This window comes from Protomyctophum parallelum (assembly GCF_964188405.1).
Source record: "Protomyctophum parallelum genome assembly, chromosome: 4".
Classification (NCBI taxonomy): domain Eukaryota; kingdom Metazoa; phylum Chordata; class Actinopteri; order Myctophiformes; family Myctophidae; genus Protomyctophum; species Protomyctophum parallelum.
Genome location: NC_139700.1, coordinates 53,130,659 through 53,144,712, shown reverse-complemented (window position 1 = coordinate 53,144,712; position 14,054 = coordinate 53,130,659). Strand labels below are relative to the sequence as shown.

Below are 14,054 nucleotides of genomic sequence, written 5' to 3'. Positions count from 1 at the left end.
CGGTGTCAGTCAGTCAGTCAGTCAGTCAGTCAGGCAGTCATTCTGAAGGAGGACATACTTATCGGTTTACTGTTCTGTGGTCACTCTGAAACCCATGCATAGCCTACAGAAAACCCTCTAAAAAATACTTTCCACACACACACACACACACACACACACACACACACACACACACACACACACACACACACACACACACACACACACACACACACACACAGTAGAAGGCTATCACTTATTTGGGAGCTGAGGGCAACAGCAGAGAGCAGGTGAGCTGTACGTGTGTGTGTGTACCGTAGGACTGCAGTGGAGTTTCATTTCTGCCAGGATGTTGAAGCTGGTTGGTGTTGGTGGTGTGGTGGTGGTGGTGATGCTGTGCTTGCATCACTTCTGTTCAGCCTCTGCACAGGTGAGTTAGCTTATCTTTATGATGAATTCCTGTTCTGTTCTTTAGCTACATAGAAATGTCTATTTGTATGTCTCTAAATATTTGTATGTCTTTAAATGTTTTGATGAATTGAACAATGTGGACCCTGTTGTAAACAAGTGTAATGCTTAATTGGGTCGTCCACTCACAGTTGACAGTCTTTGTATTGAGTTTGTGCTTAAAATGTACTGTAAATTCTACAAACTGTTAATAAATATTTCAATCAATCAATCAATCATCTTAATGTCTGTCAGCCTGGTAGCTTTTCTTTTCTTCTTTTCTTTTTATATTTTTAACCCATTTAGGCCTGACGTAAAAATAAATAAATAAAAGTTTGCTCTGAAAGAATATATATACAAAGATTTGTTCTGCATTTTTACGATTTTTCAAAAATAGCAGATCTACAAGCTCATAGCGAGCTTGTAGATCTGCTATTTTTCAATAGCTAAAGTATAACATAATGCTTAGTTAAAACACCAAAAGGGGTTCCCGCCCCAAAATGGGTTTTAATTAATAGACAAGATTCAATAGACTGCTTAAGAAATCCACAATAGATTCAAGTCAACAACATCTTCATTCACTAAGATATCATTAAAAAAAATGCAAGGATGAGTCATGTTAACAAAATTTGCAGTGCATTTTTATTGGATTATTCCTGTAAAAATTGCACTTTAAACTTTGCTATTGGTCCTATAATGCCTAAGTAGGCTATCCGTCAAACTTTAGTTTTTATTCCAAACCATAGCAATTATATACAATTGATGGATAACAAGGCAACTCCAGTGATCTGTAAATCGACTCAATCCAATCCGGCACTTTACCATTTTAATTATAAAACAAAACAAAAAGCCATAATGACATGTTTTTTGGAGTGTTTTCTGAGCCTGTTGAGCGAGGGTCATTCTCTGGGGCACAGAGCCCATTTTCACACACATGTTACAGCTGTAATTATATGAGAGTACAGATCTTCACATCGGTTTGAAAACCTCACTTCTATATATAGATTTGACACCTCTTGGTTTTTGGAAATACCTCACATACAGATACACTGTTTCTGTTTCTCCTATAATACTGGTAAATAGTACCTAACATACAGATACACTGTTTCTGTTTCTCCTATAATACTGGTAAATAGTACCTAACATACAGATACACTGTTTCTGTTTCTCCTATAATACTGGTAAATAGTACCTCACATACAAGATACACTGTTTCTGTTTCTCCTATAATACTGGTAAATAGTACCTCACATACAGATACACTGTTTCTGTTTCTCCTATAATACTGGTAAATAGTACCTAACATACAGATACACTGTTTCTGTTTCTCCTATAATACTGGTAAATAGTACCTAACATACAAGATACACTGTTTCTGTTTCTCCTATAATACTGGTAAATAGTACCTAACATACAGATACACTGTTTCTGTTTCTCCTATAATACTGGTAAATAGTACCTAACATACAAGATACACTGTTTCTGTTTCTCCTATAATACTGGTAAATAGTACCTAACATACAGATACACTGTTTCTGTTTCTCCTATAATACTGGTAAATAGTACCTCACATACAGATACACTGTTTCTGTTTCTCCTATAATACTGGTAAATAGTACCTAACATACAAGATACACTGTTTCTGTTTCTCCTATAATACTGGTAAATAGTACCTCACATACAAGATACACTGTTTCTGTTTCTCCTATAATACTGGTAAATAGTACCTAACATACAGATACACTGTTTCTGTTTCTCCTATAATACTGGTAAATAGTACCTCACATACAAGATACACTGTTTCTGTTTCTCCTATAATACTGGTAAATAGTACCTAACATACAGATACACTTTTTCTGTTTCTCCTATAATACTGGTAAATAGTACCTAACATACAGATACACTGTTTCTGTTTCTCCTATAATACTGGTAAATAGTACCTCACATACAAGATACACTGTTTCTGTTTCTCCTATAATACTGGTAAATAGTACCTAACAGATACAGATACACTGTTTCTGTTTCTCCTATAATACTGGTAAATAGTACCTAACATACAGATACACTTTTTCTGTTTCTCCTATAATACTGGTAAATAGTACCTAACATACAAGATACACTGTTTCTGTTTCTCCTATAATACTGGTAAATAGTACCTAACATACAGATACACTTTTTCTGTTTCTCCTATAATACTGGTAAATAGTACCTAACATACATATACACTGTTTCTGTTTCTCCTATAATACTGGTAAATAGTACCTAACATACAAGATACACTGTTTCTGTTTCTCCTATAATACTGGTAAATAGTACCTAACATACAGATACACTGTTTCTGTTTCTCCTATAATACTGGTAAATAGTACCTAACATACAGATACACTGTTTCTGTTTCTCCTATAATACTGGTAAATAGTACCTAACATACAAGATACACTGTTTCTGTTTCTCCTATAATACTGGTAAATAGTACCTAACATACAGATACACTGTTTCTGTTTCTCCTATAATACTGGTAAATAGTACCTAACATACAAGATACACTGTTTCTGTTTCTCCTATAATACTGGTTAATAGTACCTAACATACAAGATACACTGTTTCTGTTTCTCCTATAATACTGGTAAATAGTACCTAACATACAGATACACTGTTTCTGTTTCTCCTATAATACTGGTAAATAGTACCTAACATACATATACACTGTTTCTGTTTCTCCTATAATACTGGTAAATAGTACCTAACATACAAGATACACTGTTTCTGTTTCTCCTATAATACTGGTAAATAGTACATAACATACAGATACACTGTTTCTGTTTCTCCTATAATACTGGTAAATAGTACCTCATATACAAGATACACTGTTTCTGTTTCTCCTATAATACTGGTAAATAGTACCTCACATACAAGATACACTGTTTCTGTTTCTCCTATAATACTGGTAAATAGTACCTAACATACAGATACACTTTTTCTGTTTCTCCTATAATACTGGTAAATAGTACCTAACATACAAGATACACTGTTTCTGTTTCTCCTATAATACTGGTAAATAGTACCTCACATACAAGATACACTGTTTCTGTTTCTCCTATAATACTGGTAAATAGTACCTAACATACAAGATACACTGTTTCTGTTTCTCCTATAATACTGGTAAATAGTACCTCATATACAAGATACACTGTTTCTGTTTCTCCTATAATACTGGTAAATAGTACCTCACATACAAGATACACTGTTTCTGTTTCTCCTATAATACTGGTAAATAGTACCTAACATACAAGATACACTGTTTCTGTTTCTCCTATAATACTGGTAAATAGTACCTAACATACAAGATACACTGTTTCTGTTTCTCCTATAATACTGGTAAATAGTACCTCACATACAAGATACACAGTTTCTGTTTCTCCTATAATACTGGTAAATAGTACCTAACATACAGATACACTTTTTCTGTTTCTCCTATAATACTGGTAAATAGTACCTAACATACAAGATACACTGTTTCTGTTTCTCCTATAATACTGGTAAATAGTACCTCACATACAAGATACACTGTTTCTGTTTCTCCTATAATACTGGTAAATAGTACCTAACATACAAGATACACTGTTTCTGTTTCTCCTATAATACTGGTAAATAGTACATAACATACAGATACACTGTTTCTGTTTCTCCTATAATACTGGTAAATAGTACCTCATATACAAGATACACTGTTTCTGTTTCTCCTATAATACTGGTAAATAGTACCTCACATACAAGATACACTGTTTCTGTTTCTCCTATAATACTGGTAAATAGTACCTAACATACAGATACACTTTTTCTGTTTCTCCTATAATACTGGTAAATAGTACCTAACATACAAGATACACTGTTTCTGTTTCTCCTATAATACTGGTAAATAGTACCTCACATACAAGATACACTGTTTCTGTTTCTCCTATAATACTGGTAAATAGTACCTAACATACAAGATACACTGTTTCTGTTTCTCCTATAATACTGGTAAATAGTACCTCATATACAAGATACACTGTTTCTGTTTCTCCTATAATACTGGTAAATAGTACCTCACATACAAGATACACTGTTTCTGTTTCTCCTATAATACTGGTAAATAGTACCTAACATACAAGATACACTGTTTCTGTTTCTCCTATAATACTGGTAAATAGTACCTAACATACAAGATACACTGTTTCTGTTTCTCCTATAATACTGGTAAATAGTACCTCACATACAAGATACACAGTTTCTGTTTCTCCTATAATACTGGTAAATAGTACCTAACATACAGATACACTTTTTCTGTTTCTCCTATAATACTGGTAAATAGTACCTAACATACAAGATACACTGTTTCTGTTTCTCCTATAATACTGGTAAATAGTACCTCACATACAAGATACACTGTTTCTGTTTCTCCTATAATACTGGTAAATAGTACCTAACATACAAGATACACTGTTTCTGTTTCTCCTATAATACTGGTAGTAAATGATGATGAGTTGACCAGATCATAGCTGCACAATTAATCAAATTAAAAGATCAAGATCTAGATTCAGAGACATGTATAATTATGTTTACTGGTAATACCTTATTTCTACATTTTAGAAAGAATTCATTTTAGTTACTCGTGTGTTTTTGTTATAAAAGAGAGAGAGATGAACGGGAACCCATTTTGGTGTTAGCATCATGTCATGCTTTAGCTATTGAAAAATAGCAGATCTACAAGCTCATATCGCGCCACCGAGTGGCGCGCTACGAGCTTGTAGGTCTGCTATTTTTGAAAAGTCGAAGAACGACTGACATTTTTTAAATCTGATCTCAGGTCAGAATGGGTTAATCAGACCAGTGTGTGTCCAGTGGAAACCTCGTATGAATCTGATCTCAGGTCAGAATGGGTTAATAGAGGATTCATTCAAGCACTTTGATGTTGTCTGTTTAAAGCCACAGTAGTTATGGCTTCAGGTGTCACATTTTGAATCTAATGTTCAGCAACTACAGACTATAAAGACAATAAATATGTTTATATTTCTGATATTTGAAGATCTGCTGTTGAATGGCCATGTGGGTACGCTGTCAGTCGGGCCGTCGAATAGTAGTGGTCTTGTTGTTGAAAGACATCAAGCCATATGCTATAATAATACCTTAGTATTTTACCCTCCAAACAACTTGATCTCCTGACTTCATTCGACCGGCCAGTCTCTATAGTAATCTGCAGAACCGCCCACCCCTTTTTCCCCTCACTGTATTATGTTTCTTTTCCCTTTTTACCTCCTTTATGATGAATTCCTGTTCTGTTCATTAACTATATAGAAGTGTCTATTTGTACGTCTCTAAATGTTTTGATGAATTGAACAATGTGGACCCTGTTGTAAACAAGTGTAATGCTTAATTGGGTCGTCCACTCACAGTTAACAGTCTTTGTATTGAGTTTGTGCTTGAAATGTACTGTAATTCTGCAAACTGTTAATACATATTTCAATCAATTTCAATCAAAAGAACAGTCTTGGACTAGAGCTACCTTTCGACTTTTAGCAGCGGATTCGAGTGTTAATATCAACCCAAATCAACCAGTAAGTTACCTAGAGCCATATAATGGCTCTACTGGACCGGAGACGTTGTTGTTGTTGTTGTTGTTGTTGTTGTCAGCCAATTGTCCGAATTGGTCGCTTTGTCCGACTATTACGAACCCTAAATCTAACCCCAACCTCAGTCTTAACCGCCGGCCACGTATAAGTAAACATAAAGCAAAGTTGTTTAGCGCACAATGTTATCGCTTCGGCGGCAGTCATTTCACTTCCGTGTTTCCTAATAGCAGCCAGTATAGGCTCTACTAGAGCCTACTGGCTCCATTGCGTGGTCTTGATTATGGGTTGATAGCATTCAAAGTGGTGTTTGGTAGAGACTTTCAGACCCACATTGCCTGCCTAGCTGTCTCCACGGTGGTGCATCGTTTACACCTGAATCTTTGTCTCCCCCCCCCCCCCCCCCCCCACACACTCCAGAAGTGTCCCTCCAATCAGGCGCTGCAGAACTCCCTGCGGCAGGTGGAGAAGATGCTGGCGGCCCATGAGTCGTCCTATCAGCAGAGCCTGCGCACTCTGAGGAAGAAGCTGGGCGCTCTGCAGAACAGCACCATGACGACGCCCAGCGGCACCATGAAGCCCAAGAACAGCACCATGAGGTCCAGCGGCACCAAGGCCAAACCCGCCAAGAACGGTGAGCACTTTCATCTATACCAGGGGTGTCAAACTCATTTTGGGGCAAGGGCCACATTGCGCGAAAGGTGACTTGATGAGGGCCGCGGCTAGTTGCAGCTCACGTGGGTTGACTTACACTACTTGATACTTTGTTTTCTAGACCGTTTATTGACATGAATTGACTTTATTTGTATTACAGTTGGTATGAGAGGTGGAAAAAAGACCCAATAAACCACTCAAAAATAGTTACAAATGCAATCATTATTTTATCAAAAATATCCAAAATGGCAAATTGACATGTAGCCATCATGAAATCTGACACTATAGATTCTATACTGTATGTCCCTTCCTTAGAGTATTATATGAATAGAGACGGCACCCGGAGGAAACCCTGAGGCCAAATGGACATAGTGGCCGAGTTTGGTATCGCAGCTCGAGCCAGCGCTGGTCCGTTGACTATCATTGCGCACGTTCATGTTAATGGGTCCATGACACGTGAACGCTATGTTTCATACGTGAACGCAGCGCAAACGGCGCAATGATATAGTCAACGGCAGCGCGTTCATGTGTTTGGGTCCAATCCATCCCAGAATGCACTCTGTTCCTACCCGGAAGGAGGAGTGAAATCGCCTCATGCGCTTTTGAGCAAAATTCAAAATCAACACTGGTCCTCCTTGAGGTCCCCAAAAAGATCAAGCGCAAAACCTGGGGCGACAGGGGCCTTCTCTGTGGCCAGCTGGCCGCCCCCACCATCTGGAATGCTCTCCCCAAACACATCAGGGGTTCCCCCCCCCCCCCCCCCCACCCTCACCACCTTCAAAACCACACTGAAAACCCACCCGTTTAGGTTAGCTTTCCTGTCTCCACCAGGCCGAAGGCATGGGGAAAGAGTATGTTTTGCACTCCGTCCGTGTGTGTGTGTGTGTGTGTGTGTGTGTGTGTGTGTGTGTGTGTGTGTGTGTGTGTGTGTGTGTGTGTGTGTGTGTGTGTGTGTGTGTGTGTGTGTGTGTGTGTGAGACTGTCCATCAGCAGTCCATCTGTGTACAGCTAATCTCCGGCACCGTTAATCCGGTCGATGCCAAATTACAAAATTGGCAGGATTGGCCCGTTTTGAACAAAAAGCCTCAAATCATGAACGCAGTGTGCAAATACCCTACATTTACCTTAATCCAAGATGGCCCTATTGATAACCTATTATAAGGCAATATTATCTAAATTTCATTATGCTTTAAGTAACATGTGACGTGATAACTAGGGGGTTTTCATGTAGTTTTGCATGAAAAACACTCCTTGGACTAAATTTGGCCCAAATGTCCACACAAACACACCAAGCTGGCCACAGGGGGCGCTAGCTCCTCTCAAAGAGCCAGAATGCAAAATACTTGTCATTCAGCCTCACTTTGAGTTGCTCAGTTGACTGTCTCATTCAGCGATATGGAGAAAAATATGACACCCGTGTGACGTGAGCGGCACTGTTATCACCATACATCACATTCTGTGCTCAGCCAGTCAGCTTGAGCACATTCCGCGCACACACACACACACAGCCTCAAAATACAACACAGCTCAGTGTTAGGGAACCCTGTAGCGTGTGGAAGACCCATAGATCCATAGATCCATAGACCCCAAGGTAGCCGCAATGAAGTAATAAATATAGCAGTTCAAAGGGTGCAGATGAAGAACAGCTGCACTATTTGGCGTCGTTAAGGCGTGCATGGCAACAGTTTGTGTCTTGTGTGATTTCACACCAGAAGATATAAGATGATGCACCGTGTTGAAAGTGACTGTAGACGTCGAGAGAGAAGAGACAAACAGACAGACAGACAGACAGACAGACAGACAGACAGACAGACAGACAGACAGACAGACAGACAGACAGACAGACAGATGCTGTCTTGGACCGTTTCCAAAGCAGGAGGACCAAAGCGAGTCTGTCATGCTGCTGTAGCAGTGAGGAACAAACTGTATTTCTTTTCCTTCAACAAGATGGAACAGATGGAAGTCCATGTCTTCAACACAGTGTCTTTATGCTGGAAGAAGTTACCTCAAGTGGAACCAGGAAGAGGAGACGGTGACCTTGTTTTTCCATCCAAGCGCTACGGCCACACAGCTGTGTTGGTTGAAGATACAGCCTACATCTGGGGAGGATACTGGAGTGGGGAGTTCTACAATGTGCTTTATGCATTTGATGTCGACGCCCACAGATGGTTCCAACCCAGGGTTTCTGGGACTGTTCCAGGGGAGAGGTGCTACCACTCAGCCTGTGTGTTGGAGAAGGTCATGTTTATCCATGGAGGACACACCAAGCTGACTGGATACACTAATGACATGTACAAGTTGGACACCAGCACAATGGTCTGGTCTTTAATTAACACCAGAGGAACTCCACCTCCTACTTCACAATGTCACTCTGCCACCATCATTGGTACCAAGATGTTTGTATTTGGGAGCCGTGGGGACCAGGGGGTCTACAACAGCATCAGAGTGTTTGACACAGAGACAAATGCCTGGCTGGACACACCTTCTGCACAGCTTCTATCAGAAGGAAACTGTCATTCAGCATTAATCTACAATGGAGAGCTGTACATATTTGGTCGCTGGAAGGGTAACCAGAGCTTCAATGATGTGTGGAAATTTAGTCCAGAGACCTTCTCCTGGAAGAAGGTTGAGCCCAAGGGGAAAGGACCATGTCCAATGTATGGCATGTGCTGTTGCATCGTGGGAGATCATATCATCCTCTTTGGAGGATACAAAGGAGATCACACTATCTCTGATGAGCTGTTCATCTTAGACTTGAGTCCTAGTCTTAAGACGTTATGTAAGCTAGAAGTTATTCAGTACGCTCTGGACCAATCAGAACTCCCACACGACATTAGGTGGGAACTGGCAGCCATGGCAACCAACGACAACAGACGACAACAACAACAACCGAGACCACATTCCAGACGAAGGAACAGCAGAAAGATCAAGAAATGATGGATCAACATCTCATCCCACCTGATGGTGAGCCACCTCTCAGCATCTCTTACTGAGATTCAAACCTCAGGAGACTTATTCTCTCCAGACAGGCTCTCTAACCATTCAGCTAGGCATCAAACAATGACAATTGTTCCGTCACAATGCGGTGGAAACACAAACCTGTGTCTGTATGTTCCAAACTGAACACGGTGGAACTCTGCAATTTACGTGAAATCTTTCCCAGACTTTCCTACTACTTAATGCCTCATGCACGCAAACACATTTTGTTTATGCGGTGTGGCAGAGCAGCCCTGCATGCACCGTACTTAAGAAAATGAAATGATCCTCATACTTGACTTGGGCATAAATCATCACATACTGTAGTCCTTGGTATTGCCTTTGACTTAGCCTCGGTACCAGGCTTTCATTTTTGTTGGTGCAAAAATGTAAAGCCTGGAGGAACGCATTGGCCGCTCTGGTCTAAAAGTGGGAGTCAACCCTTCCGGGTGGGCGTCGCTCCAAATTATGTGACGTAGCGCTGCACTAGGGGGGAGAGGAGGGGCCGGGGGTGACGGACAGATCGATGAGATCCAATCAGGGCGTGCGCAAATCTGAGCCGCGACCCGCCCCTCTAGACCAGAAACCTAACACGTTAGCTCAGGCTACCTTTGACTATACTAGCTGTGACTGTTAAAAAGTGAAATCTAATCTAATCTAGTATCCATGCAGCGTCCTGTGTCCGCCTGTCCGGAGACCACAGAATTAACTGCTATCCGTCCAAAGGTTTGAGATTCAAGCCCACTGGTCTGTGACAAACTGAGAGAAACCCATAAGGCCCCCCAGAGTGTCTGGGAAAACGTTGAAGCCGCCCCCACTTATACTGGCCAAAGCTGGAACTTCTTGCAGAGAAACAGCGAGTTAAGAAAACAGGCTTGAAAGGTTCACTTCTGTGGACTCGAACATTTACACCTAGCTACATGTTTAAGCATTTATTTCATATTTGCATGTCTTCTGTGGACTCTAACATTTACACCTAGCGACATGTTTAAGCATTTATTTCATATTTACATGTCGATTTCAGACATGTAAAGAGTCTGCCTGTGCTATTAACTCATTTTGTTTGTGGGGGGGGGGGGTTCTCCTCTGGTGAAAAGCTTGAATTTGCGCGATGGCAGGCTCTCAGTCAAATCTGGTCACATTTGGACACCAAAAATGTGGTGTCCAGCTCCTTCAAAACGCCACTGAGCAACTTCCATTGAAATGAATAGTGGGGGTGGGGCTGTCCGCTCTCTAGATTATAATATAACTAGGAGAGAAACTGGCATCTTTTACATCTTTTACATCCAGTGCTACTAATGTAATGTTAAAATGATCGCATCGCAGTTATCGTACTTGAAAGAAAACTAGATTCAAGATTTCAAGATTCAAGAGTTTTATTGTCACACAGATGTACAAGTACAGCATTGTGAAAAACTTAGGTTGGGGTTCTCCACAATACACAATGAAATATAAGTAACAGTGCAACCCCATTTAAAAGGTTATGTAAAAGGTTAAAAACAACTCAGATAAAACCCATGTAACTACCGGTTTAAGTACAGTACTGTCCCCTTCGTCTGTACCAGGCCAGTACCTAGAGGTACCTATAGGTTTTTAAAAGAACCTGGGTACCTCTGGAAGCCACACCTCTGATGGGTGTGGTTTAGTCTTAAGGGGTGTGTTTTTTTCACCCACTGTGTAATATAATAAACGGACAGTAGGTGGCAGTAGGACAGTAGGACAGAGGCCAGAGCAACAATATTTGCCTCTGAGATGTAGTGGAGTAGAAGTAAAAGTATTGGAATTCATGAATACTAAAGTAAAGTACAAATGCCTCAAAATTGTACAGTACTTAAGTAAATGCACTTACTTTCCACCACTGTGGAATGGTGAGTGACTTTCTTAATATCATTTAAATATAAAAACTTAAATTAATAGGTTTACCATGCATGCCAAAATAGGATCTTTTCAATGGTTTTGTGATGTCATCAGGAGTAAGTCAGTAACAGTTTATATTTACCCCTGACTGTCACTAGGCTCTTTGAATATGCTTTCTCAAAGCCTGTATCTGTTTAAGAGTAATAAAACAAGTCTAAGGTTTAATCCAGGGGTTTTCAACTGATTATGAACCAGGGACCACCACCCTGACTGAAACTTAACCTGGGGACAACCACCCTGACTGAGAATCAACCTGGGGACCACCACCCTGACTGACAATTAACCTGGGGACCACCACCCTGACTGAGAATCAACCTGGGGACCACCACCCTGACTGACAATTAACCTGGGGACCACCACCCTGACTGAGAATTAACCTGGGGACCACCACCCTGACTGAGAATCAACCTGGGGACCACCACCCTGACTGAAACTTAACCTGGGGACCACCACCCTGACTGAGAATCAACCTGGGGACCACCACCCTGACTGAAAATCAACCTGGGGACCACCACCCTGACTGAGAATCAACCTGGGGACCACCACCCTGACTGAGAATCAACCTGGGGACCACCACCCTGACTGAAACTTAACCTGGGGACCACCACCCTGACTGAGAATCAACCTGGGGACCACCACCCTGACTGAAAATCAACCTGGGGACCACCACCCTGACTGAAAATTAACCTGGGGACCACCACCCTGACTGAGAATCAACCTGGGGACCACCACCCTGACTGAAAATCAACCTGGGGACCACCACCCTGACTGAAAATCAACCTGGGGACCACCACCCTGACTGAGAATCAACCTGGGGACCACCACCCTGACTGAGAATCAACCTGGGGACCACCACCCTGACTGAAACTTAACCTGGGGACCACCACCCTGACTGAGAATCAACCTGGGGACCACCACCCTGACTGAAAATCAACCTGGGGACCACCACCCTGACTGAAAATTAACCTGGGGACCACCACCCTGACTGAGAATCAACCTGGGGACCACCACCCTGACTGAGAATCAACCTGGGGACCACCACCCTGACTGAAACTTAACCTGGGGACCACCACCCTGACTGAGAATCAACCTGGGGACCACCACCCTGACTGAAAATCAACCTGGGGACCACCACCCTGACTGAAAATTAACCTGGGGACCACCACCCTGACTGAGAATCAACCTGGGGACCACCACCCTGACTGAAAATCAACCTGGGGACCACCACCCTGACTGAAAATCAACCTGGGGACCACCACCCTGACTGAAAATTAACCTGGGGACCACCACCCTGACTGAGAATCAACCTGGGGACCACCACCCTGACTGAAAATCAACCTGGGGACCACCACCCTGACTGAGAATCAACCTGGGGACCACCACCCTGACTGAGAATCAACCTGGGGACCACCACCCTGACTGAAACTTAACCTGGGGACCACCACCCTGACTGAGAATCAACCTGGGGACCACCACCCTGACTGAAAATCAACCTGGGGACCACCACCCTGACTGAAAATTAACCTGGGGACCACCACCCTGACTGAGAATCAACCTGGGGACCACCACCCTGACTGAAAATCAACCTGGGGACCACCACCCTGACTGAGAATCAACCTGGGGACCACCACCCTGACTGAGAATCAACCTGGGGACCACCACCCTGACTGAGAATCAACCTGGGGACCACCACCCTGACTGAAACTTAACCTGGGGACCACCACCCTGACTGAGAATCAACCTGGGGACCACCACCCTGACTGAAACTTAACCTGGGGACCACCACCCTGACTGAAACTTAACCTGGGGACCACCACCCTGACTGAGAATCAACCTGGGGACCACCACCCTGACTGAAACTTAACCTGGGGACCACCACCCTGACTGAGAATCAACCTGGGGACCACCACCCTGACTGAAAATCAACCTGGGGACCACCACCCTGACTGAGAATCAACCTGGGGACCACCACCCTGACTGAGAATCAACCTGGGGACCACCACCCTGACTGAAACTTAACCTGGGGACCACCACCCTGACTGAGAATCAACCTGGGGACCACCACCCTGACTGAAAATCAACCTGGGGACCACCACCCTGACTGAAAATTAACCTGGGGACCACCACCCTGACTGAGAATCAACCTGGGGACCACCACCCTGACTGAAAATCTGTCTACGTGCATATGCGCTCTGCGCGCTCCAGTCTTTCTAGAGGGAGCGAAATGTTGCGTCTTCTGCATGCATCTAAGGCAAGCATTAACATTTCAATGGCCGAGGGTCGTTAGAGTCTATTGTTCCGTGTTGTTGTTATCGACGACGCAACAATAAGAATCCTGCAGCTCAGTAGCTATAATATTGCTTTTGGGGGAGAGTAAGTAACACTATAACTTAATTTCGGTCAAATTACGCGGAGCACTTGGACACATCAAACTGTTTTACTTGAGTAAAAGTATCAATACTGCAATGTAGA

General features: G+C 42.3%; 1 protein-coding gene across 4 annotated transcripts in view; it reads left to right on the top strand.

Annotated features, from left to right (window-relative positions):
* The first annotated feature begins 301 nt into the window (after window positions 1-301).
* LOC310856908 (fibulin-7-like) overlaps window positions 302-14,054 on the top strand; it is a 28,655-nt gene continuing 14,902 nt past the window's right edge. For 3 of the 4 annotated variants that reach the window (XM_083762442.1, XM_083762439.1, XM_083762440.1), the window contains exons 1-2: window positions 302-409; window positions 6,456-6,669. In XM_083762442.1, coding sequence (XP_083618568.1) covers window positions 329-409; window positions 6,456-6,669 — 295 coding nt within the window. In that variant the 5' untranslated portion in view covers window positions 302-328. The remainder of the gene's footprint in view (window positions 410-6,455; window positions 6,670-14,054) is intronic. The other variant, XM_083762441.1, reaches the window with a different exon arrangement.